The 15,697-nt window shown below is 37.1% G+C and overlaps 1 protein-coding gene across 4 annotated transcripts in view; it reads right to left on the reverse strand.

The window, feature by feature from the left end:
- ANO5 (anoctamin 5) overlaps positions 1 to 15,697 on the reverse strand; it is a 95,799-nt gene that overhangs the window by 37,239 nt on the left and 42,863 nt on the right. For all 4 annotated transcript variants that reach the window (XM_004752152.3, XM_004752151.3, XM_004752146.3 and 1 more), the window contains 2 exons: positions 13,105 to 13,218; positions 11,383 to 11,498 (listed from right to left, as the gene is read on the reverse strand). In XM_004752152.3, coding sequence (XP_004752209.1) covers positions 11,383 to 11,498; positions 13,105 to 13,218 — 230 coding nt within the window. The remainder of the gene's footprint in view (positions 1 to 11,382; positions 11,499 to 13,104; positions 13,219 to 15,697) is intronic.

The raw sequence follows: 15,697 nt of genomic DNA on the forward strand, positions 1-15,697 counted from the left end.
TGACCTTGAATACCTATTACTGAAAAATGTTAATAGCTACCTTACTTCCCTGACTTCAGTCTTGCGTGCATCTCTCATCTTCCTTATTTCCAGTGAGGTGATGGTTCTAAAGCAAAAACTGAACCATGTCCTTCTCCTCCTTCAAATGGTTTTTATCCCTTCTTTTAGCAATGTTCTGCATGATGTTACTGATAAACATTCAAGTCTCACCTGCTTTTGCTCCTACATGAAGAACTAAATGTACAAAGCTCTTCTTCAGCCCTGTGCTCTGTACTACTTTTCTCTGCCTGAGACATTCTTACCTAACTTGTTTACTTTGGAACTTACTATTTATCTTTCAAGACACAGCTCAAGAATAAGTGCTGTGAAGACTTTCCCTGAGGTTGTCATAAATGTAGGTGCTTTTTCACCTGTGCTCTGTTCTTTCATGAGTATTTCTCTGTTATAATTATTATATATTTGGGTGTCTTCCTGCGAATATATTCATATTAGGAAACTATATTCTGGTTATCTTTGTAGCCCTGGTATCTAGTGATGTTCACTGGGCACCTGGGTGGCTCAGTCAGTTAATCGTCTGCCTTTGGCTCAGGTCATGATTCCAGGGTCCTAGGATCAAGCCCCACATCATGCTCTCTGCCCAGCATAGCCTGCTTCTCCCTCTCCCTGCTGCTACTCCTGCTTGTACTCTCTCTCTCTGTGTCAAATAAATAAATAAAATCTTTAAAATAAATAAATAAATACTCATTAAAGGAACAGTGTGCATTGTAATCATGCATCTGTGGATAATTCCTTTCTCTTTTTTTTTTTTTTTTTAACTCTTGCTATCAAGAGCTACCAAATCTCTAATACTTTTCCTAAAAACCACAAGATCAACAAGGAGAAGAAATAAAACCACAGCCAATACAGGCCTTCAGCATCATGACAAAGAACACCATGATCTTCAAATTACCTGTAAGTAAAGAAAAAAGCCCAATTCTAACAGAGCTCTACCACCTGCCACAAACCTGAGGTATCAGAAAGCAAGGAAAAGGATGCTTAAGAATTTCCAGTGCGGGGGCGGGGGGGAAGTAAAGTAAGGAAAGACATTAGACAGATTTAGTCAAAATAACCCCCAGGGGGGAAAAAGATGTAATTAAATGTCATAATACTGAACACATGTTGGGACATGGTAATTCATAGTGCTGGCCAAAAGAAAGGGATCTGAAAATAAGCAAGAGTGGCGACCTCAGAGAAGCAACATTCTGGGGGAAGACTCATATATAAAGGGCAGTACTCCTTAAAGGAGTGGCAGTATAGAGAAAGAAGAAAACAAGAAGGGACAGTTAGGATCCTATGGATCCTGTGGATCCTAGACAACAGCCACACACTATCATCCATAGAAGAAATTGTGGGGACTAGTAAAGGACTAGCAGAAGAGTGCACTCTAATGCTAGAAACTCTGTGAGTTAATTACAAATAGAAAAAAAGCAGACCATGCCCATACAAAACTATATTAGAAAAACCAACAATGTTAAACAAATAGTTTCAGCTAATGAATATTTTCCCAAAAAAGAACATAAGAAATAGTGGACTGAAGCACTACAAATTGACTTGAATTTTCTCAAATAAATAATTGAGAACATAAGAAAATACTAGAAATATAAAAAGAAGAAGTGTGGGAATTGGAATAAATAAAACAAGAGGTGAAAGAACTCCACAAGGAGAGGGAAAAAAAATTGCAAAAGGTTGTATCAGAATTGAGGATGAAATTACAAGGTATTCAAAAGGGTAAATAAAGGGGGAGTTAAGTGAAAAATCTAATAAAAGACAATCAGAAAAACAGGAGACCTATCAGAAGAATGGAAATGACATGGAGAAGTAAAAGAGTCTCAGGGAAATCGTTTGATAAAAGGAAAGGCAAAAGAAGACTCAACATACATATAACTGGAGTCAAAAGAAAATCAAAATACTGGGAAAGCGCTGATATTTTAAAAATACCCCTGGGGATAAAAATATATGTTTATAAAAAATAAAAAATTATATTAGAAAGAAAAAAAATAAAAAAATAAATTGGAGAACTTTCAAGTTTCCCTCTTAAAAAAAAAATTATAATCCAAGAACACCTTCCAGAAGGGGAAAAAAAAAAAAAAGAAGGTATGCATTGAAAGGATCCAGTAGGAACCAAGGAAAACAGACTTAGAACAATCACCTCCAAAACATAATGTGTTAAACTATCAGATTTTAAAACAAACAAGCAAGCAAACAAAACTCTCGAAGCTTCCTAGCAAAATGATAAAGTAATGTTCAAGGACAAAAGAATTTTCTACTCATGAGGACACACTGGAGACTCTTCCACAAGGCAAGGACACCCACTATCTCCACTACTATTTAATACTGTTCTGAAATTACTAGCCAATGCAATTGAACAAAAGAAAATAACTGGAGACCTAAGAATTGGTAAAGAAAAAAGCAAACTATCCTATTTTAAAATGACAGGGTGGGATGCCTGGCTGGCATAGTCGGTTAAGTATCTGACTCTTGGTTTCAACTCAGGGTTGTGAGATCATGCTCCACATCAGGCTCTATGCTCAGGGTGGAGTCTGCTTGAGTTTCTCTCTCCCTCCACTCCTTCTACTCATGCATGTGCTCTCTCTCTCTCTCTCAAATAAATAAATAAATATTTTTTAAAACAGTAAATAAATAAATATAAATAAGACATGGTAATATACTTGGATAACCTTAAAGAATCAGTTATAAAACTAATTCAATGAAGATTTCTTCAAGGTATCAGAATATAAAATTAAGATACAAAAATCAACGGCATTCAATATATAAATAATAACAAGTTAGAAGATATAGAATACATAAAATGTAACAGCAACAAAAAATATAAAATACCTAGGATTAAGCCTAAGAGAGGTGCCTAACCTATACAAAGGGTTGAAAATCCTAATGTAGACTTGAAAAAAGACATACCTTTTCCTTGACATGCCTTTTCCTTGATTAGAATGACTGAATTATTATCAAACTATCAGGTCTACCTAATAAATGAACTTATTTATAAATTTAATGTGATGCCCATATAAATACCAACAATATGCTTTTTAGTAAAGAGCTAACCAAGTTGATACTCGAGTTTATATGGAAGAATAAATATGCAGAATGTACAAGGAAACACTGAGCGTAAAAGCTATGATAAAGTATTAGCCCAACCAGACTTTAAAGCATACTACGTAGTACTATATAGTAAAACATACTGTGGCAATGGTGCTGTAATAAAAACAGCCTGGTACTGACACACGAGTAGCCAGCCTGATCAAAGGAAAACAAAACAAAACAAAACAAACAACTACAAACATCTACAACAACAAAACAGAACATCCAGAAACAAACTCAATTGCCTGTAGAAATCTAGTATAAGATAAAGGTAGTACCTCAAATCACTGGGACATCAATAAACTTCTTAATAAATGGTATCAGGACAGTAGATAAAATTAGATCTATTCCTCACATGATATGGAAGAATAAATTCTGAATGGATCAGGAATCTAAACACAAAAATTGAAACTCTGCAAGTTAAAGAAAATGTAGGAGAATTCCTCTATAACTTGTGTGTACAAAAAAGGCATTGTCTGGGTGCCTGGGGGCTCAGTCATTACTCATCTGCCTTCCGCTTAGGTCATGATCCCAGAGTCATGGGATGGAGTCCCACATCAGGCTCCCTGCTCAGCAGGAAGCTTGCTTCTCCCTCTGACCTTCACTCCACTTGTTCTCTCTCTCTCTGTCTCTCACTCTAATAAGTAAAATCTTAAAAAAAAAAAAAGGCATTGTCACTAAAAATCCAAAAGCAATGAAAATTTTGATAAAGTTGATTTCATATAAAATAAGAAAATATTCTACATAGCAAAAGCCAAACAACCAAACTAATTTAAAAAACTCATATGCAAAGTCAAAATGCAAATGACAAACTTGGAGAAAATATTAGGAATATGTGTTATAAAGGGTTACAAAACCCCAATAAATAAAACACTTAAAAAAACTTAGAAAGAAGGCAAAAATTCTATAGAAAAATGGACAAAAGATACAAATACACAGTTTATTAAAAAGGCTACAAAATATCCCTTAACATATGAAAGGATGTTCAATTTCAGTCATATTAAGGGAAATACAAATTAAAAGTACACTAAAATACCATTTCTCATCTGTCAGCTAGCGAGAATTGGAAAACTTGACAGTGTACTCTGCACTTTCATACATTGTTGGTGGGAATTCCAAATAGTACAATCCCACTGAGAGGGAATTTGGCAATTTTTAATACAACTACATATGAACTTACCCAACAACCCAACAATCTCACATATATGGTTTTACCCTGAAGATACTCCCAACAATACAGAAATACACATACCCATTGTTAGTCACTGAAGCACTTTTGTTTGTAATTGTGAAGTACTGGAAACTACCTAAATGTCTAAGAACACATAATGGTGTACCATAAAGCAGAAAAACGAATGACCATGTCTCCATGAATTCATACACATTGATCTTCAGGACATATTGCTAAGTGAAAAGAGCAAAGTGCTGAGGGGTCTATATCGAATGCCACTTTTATTTAGTAAGGAGAAATCTGAGAGAATACATATATCTGCTTCTTTTGATAAAGATAAATCAGGAAGTAATGAGGCTGGCAAACTATAAGAGATAAGGAATTAGAGAAGAGGGCAAGGTACAGTAAAAGGGATCTGGGAAGGAGTGCCGCTCCTTCCTTGGACTTTAATTAATACTAAAAAGTACCTGAAATAAATCTTATTATTCTAGAAGCCAGAAGGGTAGAGTTTTGGGGAGGAAAAGGGAGAAATGTTTAAAAAGACACAGGATCTAGTTCCAAGGGCTCCCCGTGGAACTTTGGTAAAGGAATGTTGAGAGACAGCTACTGCAATTGGACCCTCATTGAATACTGGTGAATACTGGTTCAGGTGAGAATCCTTCTGTCTGCTAAGTTGAGGGAGAAATTGGGATGAGTAGCAGAACTTCCCACAGATTGTTTATTACTAGCAGGGTAAAAACAGTGGAGCAATCAAACAAATTCTTCACTGGACAATCAGAATTAATATAAAATGAGGGGCTTATTGGAAGCAAGGGAAAATTATATATAGAGTTGTGAAACAGCATCACACTATGACACACTATGACTATGACTATCACACTATGACTATGCTCAAAATTATCATCAACAACTTGGTGCTCTCCAGAGCTAAAAGTCATCCCAGAAGATGGTGTTCGTAGCTGGTGCGCTCTCTCTAACGTCACAGGAGGGGGCGTGTGGGGCTGGGACCCAGGTCTCTGAGAAGGAGGTACTGGCAGGCTGACAGGCTATCTCAGAACAGATACGAGATTGGATCTGCAAGTGTTGGCAGAACTATAAACAGCATTCCGCTCCAGCAATAGGAAGGCACTGCCACAGCCAGGAAAGGAGCCATCTTGGAGAAATGCTCATAGGAAGCAAAGAGGGAACACATTAAAAAAAACAAAAAAACAAAAACAAAAACAAAAAACAATAGAAACGCATCCTCTTTTCCTCCCCCCATCTTTCCGTCTCCTCAGTACTTCTTGCTGGCAGAGCCCAGCAGTGAGCTAACCAGCAAAGCAGACTTGTGGCCCTCAGAGCTCCAGCCTCAATCTCACAAAGCAGATTGTAGAAAGGTGGGCCGCAGCCGAGGAACAATAGCTTAATGACTGGTACATAAATGAGATCACATTAAATGTTAACCTAGGAATCTGCTGTCCAATTGCCACTTCCCACCTGCACAACTGCAGCCTTGCCCCCCATCTCCTGTGGCATTTCCTTCCAGGCATCCTGGCGAGTCCCCAGATATGTCTCTCCTGTACTAGGAATATCTTTGGGGAACAGCTTTCAACACTGTCTCCACGTCACTGTGTAAGGATGGCAGCTCCTCCAAGCCAATGGTGCTCATTTCTCCAAGAAGGAATTCCCCCTCCCCTCTCTGAGTTTCTCCACCAAACCCCATCTCACCCTCTATCCCAGAAAGTTAATCCTCTAAGAGGAGTGATTTTATTTTTTAATTCAAATTGATTGGGTATTTCATATATAATAAAATATACCTAAGTGTATAACTTGATAAGTTCAAATGCACACACTCATGTAACTGAGTAAGAGACAGGCGAGGCTAGGTAGGGGACTACGTGACCAGGCTCACAGAAATCCTAGATAGGTTGGAGCACCTGGGTGGCTTAGTCAGTTAAGTGTCTTTCTTTGGCTCAGATCATGATGTTGGGATCCTGGGATGGAGCCTCACCTCAGGCTCCCTATTCAGCAGGGAGTCTGCTTCTCCCTTGCCCTCTGCCTCCTCCCCCTTCACGCTCTTTCTTGCTCTCAAACAAATAAAATCTAAAAAAAAAAAAAAAAAAAAAAAAAAAAATTCCAGATGTGGAAAAATGTTATGCACAAGATATTAACTAGAGAGAAGAAAAAATAACAAATCCACTTTGTTCTAAATGTAGATGATATATTTTCACAATATTTACAAGTCTACCTTGTTTGTCTTAAATGTTACAGACAAGATATTTGCCAAGTTCCCTGGTCAGTTTTCTATAAAAGACCAACCATGAAAGCCCTCAGTGGCCACTCATTTGGGACCCCTCTCTAGAGAGTCTTACTTTCTGTTTTCAACTTCCCTTAATGATCTTTCAGTTCACCTTATTTTCCACAAGATTTATACTTCAACTCCATGAGACGAGAACCCTGCAACCCTGCAACATAACCACCAGCACAATCAACATATGGAGCATTACCATCATCTCAAGAAGTTCCCTTGAGACCCTTGCACTTAACCCTTTCCTCAATACCCAGATATGGGCAACTCCTACTTTAATTTAGGTCCCTATAGTTTTTCCTCTTCCAGAATAATGTTTTGTAAATGGAAACAAGACTATGCAGCCTTTCCTGGCCTGCCTCTTTTTCTTAGCAAAATACGTTGAAGAGTCATACTTTGATGTTGCATGCATCAGTATTGTATCCCAGAGGGAAAAAAATCCATTGTGTGAATACATGATAATTTGTTTAGCCGTTTATCAATTGATGGACCTTTGGGTTGTTTCCAGTTTTTTCTTGTGAGTTAAGCTGCTATAAACACTCAAATAATTGTGCTTTTGTGGACATGTGCTTCAGTTTTCCTAGATAAAGACTTAGTACGGGAATTGCTGGGTCATACAAAAAGTACATATTTAACTTGATAAGAAACTGTCAAATTTTTTTGTAGAGTTGCTCCTCCATTTGCATTCCAGCAGTACTTAGAGATTTCAAGTTGCTCTATATCCTTATTAGCACTTACTACTGTCAATCCTTCAGATTTTAGCTATTAGAATGGGTAGTATATTAGTATTTCAGTGAAAGATATTTTAATTTATTTCCTCTAGTGGACACAGATGCTGTGTATTTCTTGATTACTAAGTGGCCATCCATAAATATCTTTCTTTGGTGAAGTATCTTTTATAATCTTTTGTCCATTTTTAATGATTTTGCCTCATTGAATTGTAAGAGTTCCTTAAATATTCTAGGTGTCCTTTGTCAATATGTGTCTTTCAAGTATTTTCTCCAGCCTGTGGTTTGCCTTTTTATTTTTATAATGGTGTTTTTTAAAGAGCATTTTTTTTTTATTTTTATGAAGTCAAATTTACGTATTTTTAAATTGTACTTTTTGTGTCTTTTCTGAAAAGTCCATACCAAATCCCAGGCCTTAAAAACTTTTCTCCTAAACATTCTCCTATAGAAGTTCTATAGTTTTAGCCATTACACTAAGTTCCCTGATCCATTTCAAATTAGTTTACATTTTTATGTAGGAAAGGATCTAGACCCATGTTTTGTATATGGATCTCCATTTGTTATAACATCATTTGTTTAAAGGACTATCCTTTCCCCAGTAAATAACAGCACCCTTGTTGAAAATCAGTTGACCATATATGTGTGGATCTACTTCTGGACTCTCCTTTTATTAAAGTCTCCATTTGTTAATAATTTCAAATATATGGAAAAAGTTATAAGAATAATTTAGATAACTTCCATATACTCTTTAATTCTTTTATTGCAAAAGTACTGTTCCATTTGTACTTTCTCTTCATATAACTCTCTCTGCATATATACATATATGTATATATGAAGAGATATATATGTTTATCTGTGTATCTGTATCTATATATTAATATCTATCTTTGGGTAATATAGATATAGATATATAGAGATATGGATATAGATGTAGATATCTTTTGATGAGCCCTTTGAAAGTAAGTTGGTTGATTATGTCATGGTCCTTTACCCCTAAATACTTCATTGTCTGTTCCTAGAAAAAGAATATTATCTTACATAAACACTAAAAAGAAACTCTAGGAATAATAGCTATATTCTGCTGTTGTTACCTCTGTGATAATGTAGTGTTTTCTTTTTTGCCTTTTCAGTTAACTAAGGTCTTTTCACCTAAATTATCAGTTCCTTAATTAAATTTTGTGAAAATTTTACATTTATTTAAAAATACCATTTCACTATTAAAATGGAAAAGCAGTATAGCTTGCTATAATACTATAAGATGAAAAATTTTTTAAAGTTATTAAATTTATGCTAGATACTGTCACCTGGTTAAATATCTGACTTTTCTTTTTTTGGCTTTTCATTTTTTTGTAAAAGGAAATTTGCAAGGGCTAACAAAGTATTACGGATCTAGCCCCCACTGACCCAAGAGGTAATGTGTTCATAGGATGATAAGTACAAACCTTTGGAGAATATTCATAGCAGAAACGCCTGTTGATAGTTTAAAAATGTTAAGTGAATACATATTTTCTACATATTTTTGCACACTAGAAACTATGTAAACCTTCATTCTGATGACCATGTTTCTTCTGAGGATTGCAGAGAAAGAGGAACCCTCCTACACTGTTGGTGGGAATGCAAGCTGGTGCAACCACTCTGGAAAACAGCATGGTGTTTCCTCAAAAAGTTGAAAATAGAACTACCCTATGAGCCAGCAATTGCACTACTGGGTATTTACCCTAAAGATACAAGCGCAGTGATCTGAAAGGGCACGTGCACCTGAATGTTTATAGCAGCAAAGTCCACAATAGCCGAACTATGGAAAGAACCTAGATGTCCATCAACAGATGAATGGATAAAGAAGATGTGGTTTATATAAACAATGGCATACTCTGCAGCCATCAAAAGAATGAAATCTTGCCATTTTTGACGACGTAATGGAACTAGAGGGTATTATGCTGAGCGAAATAAGTCAATCGGAGAAAGACAACTATCATATGATCTCCCTGATATGAGGAAGTGGTGATGCAACATGGGGGCTTAAGGGGATAGGAGAAGAATAAATGAAACAAGATGGGATCAGGAGGGAGACAAACCATAAGAGACTCTTAATATCACAAAACAAACTGAGGGTGGCCAGGGGGAGGGGGGTTGGGAGAGGGTGGTTGGGTTATGGACACTGGGGAGGGTATGTAATATGGTGAGTGTTGTAAAGTGTGCAAACCTGGCGATTCACAGACCTGTACCCCTGGGGCTAATAAAACATTATATGTCTATAAAAAAAATTTAAAAAATTAAATGATGACCATGTTTCTTTAAAAATATGCTCTGAAAAGATTCTCCAAGGGCCCAATGTCTGTAAATGTCCTTGGCAGCAGGTTTGTAACTGTAAAAATTCTGGGACAGCCTGTTTTCTGACAGAAGAACAGATAAGTGAATTATGAAACATTTATAATATGGTACTTTGTGTTCTGTTAAAAAGCATGAGATAGATCTAGATGTATCCACAGGAGGAGTACCAATAGTATATTATTTAGAGCAAAAAGAAAATGGCAGCAAAAAAGTAAATAAAGATGCCATTGTTTTTTCTTTTCTTTTCTTTTGGAAGCTCTAAATATCTTTATTTCATTTGCAATTGCCATGTTTTGTCTACTTCTCATTTTTAAAAAATTTTTTTTTTTAATTTCTTTTCAGTGTAACAGTATTCATTGTTTTTGCACCTAAGGAAAAAAAAATATGATTGCATATGCATTTTATTATGCATGTACAAAAAACCAGAATTGAATAGATAATACCAAATCAAGGGCAGTTCCCTCTACAAAGTTCAACCGAGGTAGAATTTCACCTAAGACTTTGCGCATCTCTTTACGATTTGAAGGTTCATAAATGTGCTTCTTTTGTCATTTAGAAAATTAAATAGCCATTATTCAAAACAATTAAAACATCCATCCAACGAAGAGTTCATGTAACAGTTTACAGAAAGTACCAGCTTACCTATGCTATCTGCCTTTCATTTATTCTTTTTTTTTTTAAGATTATTTATTTATTTGACAGACAGAGATCACAAGCAGGCAGAGAGGCAGGCAGAGAGAGAGAGGAGGAAGCAGGCTCCCCGTGGAGCAGAGAGCCTGATGCGGGGCTCGATCCCAGGACCCTGGGATCATGATCTGAGCTGAAGGCAGAGGCTTTAACCCACTGAGCCACCCAGGCACCCCTCATTTATTCTTAAAAGTTTCCCCTTACTTATCTTAAAGGAAACTGGTGCGAAAGCCCTTCAGCTGACTTGGATGTGTGCACCAACACCATTCTCCTAAAAGGGACACCGTGATGGTGCGTTAGCATAGCACTGCCAGCATAAATCACTGAGTGGAACTCCAGGTGTGGAGCAACCAGGGCTCTCACAGGATTGTTCCTTTACTGAAATCATAGCATGAGTCTCCTGACACCCTGTATGCATGGGGCATTGTTAGGGTTTAAAGCAGGAACCTGCAATGCAGGTCTTCTTGCTTAGCCAACGAAATGGTCTAAAGAACTGAGGTCAGGGAACAAGAGCCTTCAGGGATCTCTGAGATTTGCACATATGTGCACATGCACACACACACACACACACACCTCCATACAAAAGCTTTCTGGACTCAGAGAAAAACAAAACAAATTTGTACAAAGCACTAAGTGCTAGCCCCTCTGCTAAAAGAAAAAAAAAAATTTGTTTCATTTCATTACTAAACAGCCCCCTAAGGAAAGCACCATTGTTACTCCCACTTTACAGACGAGCCTCACAGAGGTTAAATAATTTGGCCAAGTTTATGTAGCCTCTAAGAGGAAGAACTTGGATCTGAACCCAGCTTACCTAACTACCAACATTCAAACTCTGAACTACCCAGCAACCAATGCAGGGCGGTGAGAAGTACTCTGGCAACAGCATTCTAGTCACGACTGACTGACCGACAGTGAGGATACAAACCTGGGAAGATGTGACGCACCGTGGATGAAGACTGGTGAAAGAAAGGAAATGTGATGCCACGTGAATGAAAACCACATCATCAAGTTTTAATCAGTTTGATAGTACGTAGGGAACTTACCTAACCAAATCTAAAGGTTGCTCCTTGTAAAAATAGGAAAACCGAGCCCAATTCTGGAAAAGTATGTACCTCTCGTTGACAGGATTGGGAGGTGCTGAAGGCTTCCAATATTGACCCTACAGATGTTCAAAAACAAAGTACTTGAATGACATAGCAGAAGACAGGGGTGAAGTAAATAAACACAGCTTCTACAAGACTAGTGAATGAGGCAAATTTTTCTTTTGCTTTTGATTTGAGTTTTTATATTCCATTGATGTACAATTATCTCCTAAAATCTATAATAAACTATAACAATAGTGATAATCATTAAGATTTGGAAGGGAAGGTGAACCATGAGAGACTATGGACTCCGAAAAACAATCTGAGGGTTTTGAAGGGGCGGGGGGTGGGAGCTTGGGGGAACCAGGTGGTGGGTACTAGAGAGGGCACGGATTGCATGGAGCACTGGGTATGATGCAAAAACAATACTGTTACACTGAAAAGAATTTTTTAAAAAATTAATTAAAAAAAAAGATTCCTCCACCCAGTTAGTTAAAAATCCCAGTTAAAATTTGAGACTCTGGCTTGACTCCAGATCTTCTTTCCTGTGGAATGCCCTTTCTTTTCTACTCAAATCCTACGAGAATATTCACAGCTCGGGGATTTATGCTAACAGTATGACTGTCTGGGACTTTAGAAATACACTAACACTTTTATTCTATAGATGGGAAAATTATACTCAAACAAGGTTCAGTGAATGATCCAAAGTCACACTACTGTGACAGAAATTTCTTCCAGATTTGTCTGGTCCTCACTGGTAATCACTGACACAATTTCCCAGAAAATTTAAAACATGCATCACAAACGTTGGCACCTAAGAGCCACAGTACTCTGTCATGCATTTTTCCCATTGTTACATACTGAGTTGCCTTATTAATAATATCCCTTTGAGACATAGAGTACTGTCTACACATCATAGTACATACACAGTATATACATAGTACACACATGGTACATACACATACTGTCTACACATTTTTTAACTGTGTGCCCAGACAAGTGAACTGCTGAAGACAACATAAATAAATATCCAATTGAAAATTAAGCTCATGAGAAAATCACGATACAATAAGGTATAAGATTTTTTTATCACTTAGATTCCAACTTTTTTTCTTTTCTTCTTCTGTAGCTAATCCCACTGAATCTTGAGAAATGAAATAAATAAAAAGGCAGCCTATTTGGGTACCTTGAAAAATGATTCTTTAATGCACAGGAAATCTAGTACCTAACCTTGCACTCAGGATAGAAAAAAAGAAGAAAAAAATTTTAAAACTACCAGTAAGTTACAACTACCTCTCACCACAGCTAAGTACCCTTGATTTTCTAGCCATCATAAATGACTCTACTGGGAGGCTGGATGTACAGATTAAAGTTGCTGGTGTCTGAGGATTAGCTTGGCTTAATGACCTGGTAATAGTAAGAAGAGAATTAATGCCCTAAAACAAACCCACAATCCTCAAAATCTTCTAAAAGGAAATGAGCCTTTTTGTGAAGAAAGACTGACAGAGAATCCATTGTATAGTGTTCATTACCCCACTACATATCTCTCGACCAACATGAGGAAGAATTAAGTAACCTGTCATAAAAGAGGAAGCAAAGGGGAGAGTCTCTGTCCCAACAAGGTGACCTTTTAATGTCAGAGGGAAAATGGGCTCAGTATTTCAAAACCAACCTTATACTTACATCATGGAGTGGATAGGCAGATGAGTAAGTATTAGAAGTTAGCAGTCTTTCAATCCCAAACTTTTTCTTCCCATCTTCTATGCCAAAAGGACATCGTGAGAGAATGTAATAAACCTATGAGGTAAGCGTTACACACACATTTCAGAACTTGATGCTATCCACATTTTTTTTCCCACCCCAATTTAGCAATGGCCAACTTTGTCTGAATGTAGATACAGGCTCTGATTACAGAAGGAACCTTCCCTCTGTTGTTTGAGGGAAGATGGGGAGGGTGAGCTTGTGTGGAGTCTGTAGGTAGCTTAACTCCTGGGTATGAACACTTGTGGATCACAATTTATTTTGCTTCTCCTGTCCCAAGCTCCTCTGGAAGTTTTGTGCCAAAATTCCTACAATCAGGCCTTCAAGTTGGGAGTGTAATATCACTGCTAATGGTTCATCTGGGGAACATGGGATAGAACTGATACTTAGCTAGGCTGATTACTTCAATTACTCTGAGGATTTCTGCAGGGTCCCTTCCTGACACCTGAATTTATTAACACAAGATTACCATGTATCTACAACTACTTTGCAATCACCTGTCTCTTGGCATTCAGTTTTTTCCTCCATATAATTTAGGCTTTGGTGTCCTCTGCTTCCATATTCCTGCCATCTCAATTCTACCTGCATTTTGTTCTCCAGCAACATTTCAGAATTTCTGCTTTTCTGCTGAATTTGGTCTTTTCAGCACTGTTCTCGATCTATTTCCCTTACCTCCCTTTTCTTACATCTCCTATGTTAAAGTTTTGTTGGTTGGTGTGCTAGAGTGCTGGTTGTTTTCGAATCACCATTAGCTAATATGGTAACACCTTTAAGTGCAGCTTACTATTTTATGTTGGCAAACATATCACAATTTATGAAAGCAGTTTTAGTTTTTATAAATAAATAGAAACTTATTATCTATTTGTTATATTATAGATATTATTTATTTTATATACTTTGGATTATTTCTTTAGGAAAGTGTTACCAAAATTAGAACTCTGTCCTGGGTATTAACAAAGTAGAAAATTTTACTCCACCAGATATTGAGACTTACTATGAAGCCATGGTTAAAAAAAAAAAAATACAGCACGGTATTGTCAAATAGAAACAAATCTGGACTTAGAAAAGATATTATGTGAAAATATTATAACAAGAGGGAGAGGGAAACTATTATAATAGGGAGACCTGTGAACATCTGAAAAGTCAGGCAGAAAGGGACTTTTCTTTTTATTCATTCATTCTTCACTCACTCCTTCACTCATTCACTTGGGAGAGGCAAGCCAAGTTCAGGGAGTGTCCTTCTTTATGGTAAGAAAAGGCTATTCTACATGCCAGTGTTGGCCTGGGTTAAGGGTACAACACAGTTTAGGTTCCTGTGGGAGCAAAGTTTAATTAATGTTAGGTCAATTCAGCAAACACATACTTTGTTTTGATGGATCAGTGGGGATAAAAAGTTCAGCTGGCCGTTTATTAGACCAAGAGTGAGAATATGGAGGGCCTGTTTGATTCTTATTGCTACAAACTAATTACAAAAGGGAGAAATTACAAGGCTAATTATAAATCTAAAAGAACTGAAATTACTCTGGTGCTGAAATGTTGTTCTCAGAGCATTTCCTTTAGGGAACTTGTAAGTATAAATTCTTTCTCTGTCCTTCTGAGATTTATGTAAATCTGCAGCAAAGCTAAATAAGGCTCTTTACAGTTTACAATCCAGGAAGTGTTTTTCCTTAAGTTTTCTAGGAGCCATCCCTTTTAAATGTAAACATGAAGCAAGATAGCATCCCTACTGCTCTGGCTCTACCGGTAAGGTAGCTTGCGCACCTGACTCCAACCTGTAACTACTTGCTTGGCATAGAGATAGGAGAAGCTTAATTTTTTCTTGCTTTAAAAACAACTAACATAGATCGACACTTCAATTGCCAGGTGAATTTATGATAAACTATGTGGCAAGTAGTGCTGTCGAGTCAAATGGGAGATGGGGGCGGTGGTTATCCAGGAATACTCATACGGTGGACGGTAGTCCTTTACAGGAAACAGTTTCCCAGAATGAGAAGAGTGGGGGATTTCTTTAACGGTCCCTGTTTTCTAGGACTCAGAACTGAAGTAAAGTTCAACATTGTCAGTATCGATACAAAAAGAGACAAAAAGATCAAAGCTGCAGAACTGGACCCAGAACTAGACCTATGAGTATACAGAAACTGGAGTATGACAAAGGTGGAACTGAAAAACGGTATGAAAAGTTGAATGTTTTCTTTCAATAATTGTGACAAACTGAATGATCACACATGCAGTGGGAAATGGCACCGCGCACAAAAATGGACTCCAGGTGGATACTAGCTCTCCATGTGGAAAGTAAAATAACACAACCTCTAAAAAATAACATAGGAAATTAACACCATGGTCTTGGTGGTAGTTAAAAGATTAAGAGCATGATTCATAAAGAAAAGGCTGAGAAATTGGACTACATTAAAATTAAAAACATCTGATTAGCAAAAGAATCCATTAAAAGAAAGAAAAAGGAAGTACGGGTAGGTAAAGATCAGTAATGCATATGATAAGCAAAGGACTCATAGGA

Source organism: Mustela putorius, unplaced genomic scaffold, assembly GCF_011764305.1.
Source record: "Mustela putorius furo isolate JIRA1106 unplaced genomic scaffold, ASM1176430v1.1 tig00003859_pilon_pilon_pilon, whole genome shotgun sequence".
Lineage (NCBI taxonomy): Eukaryota > Metazoa > Chordata > Mammalia > Carnivora > Mustelidae > Mustela > Mustela putorius.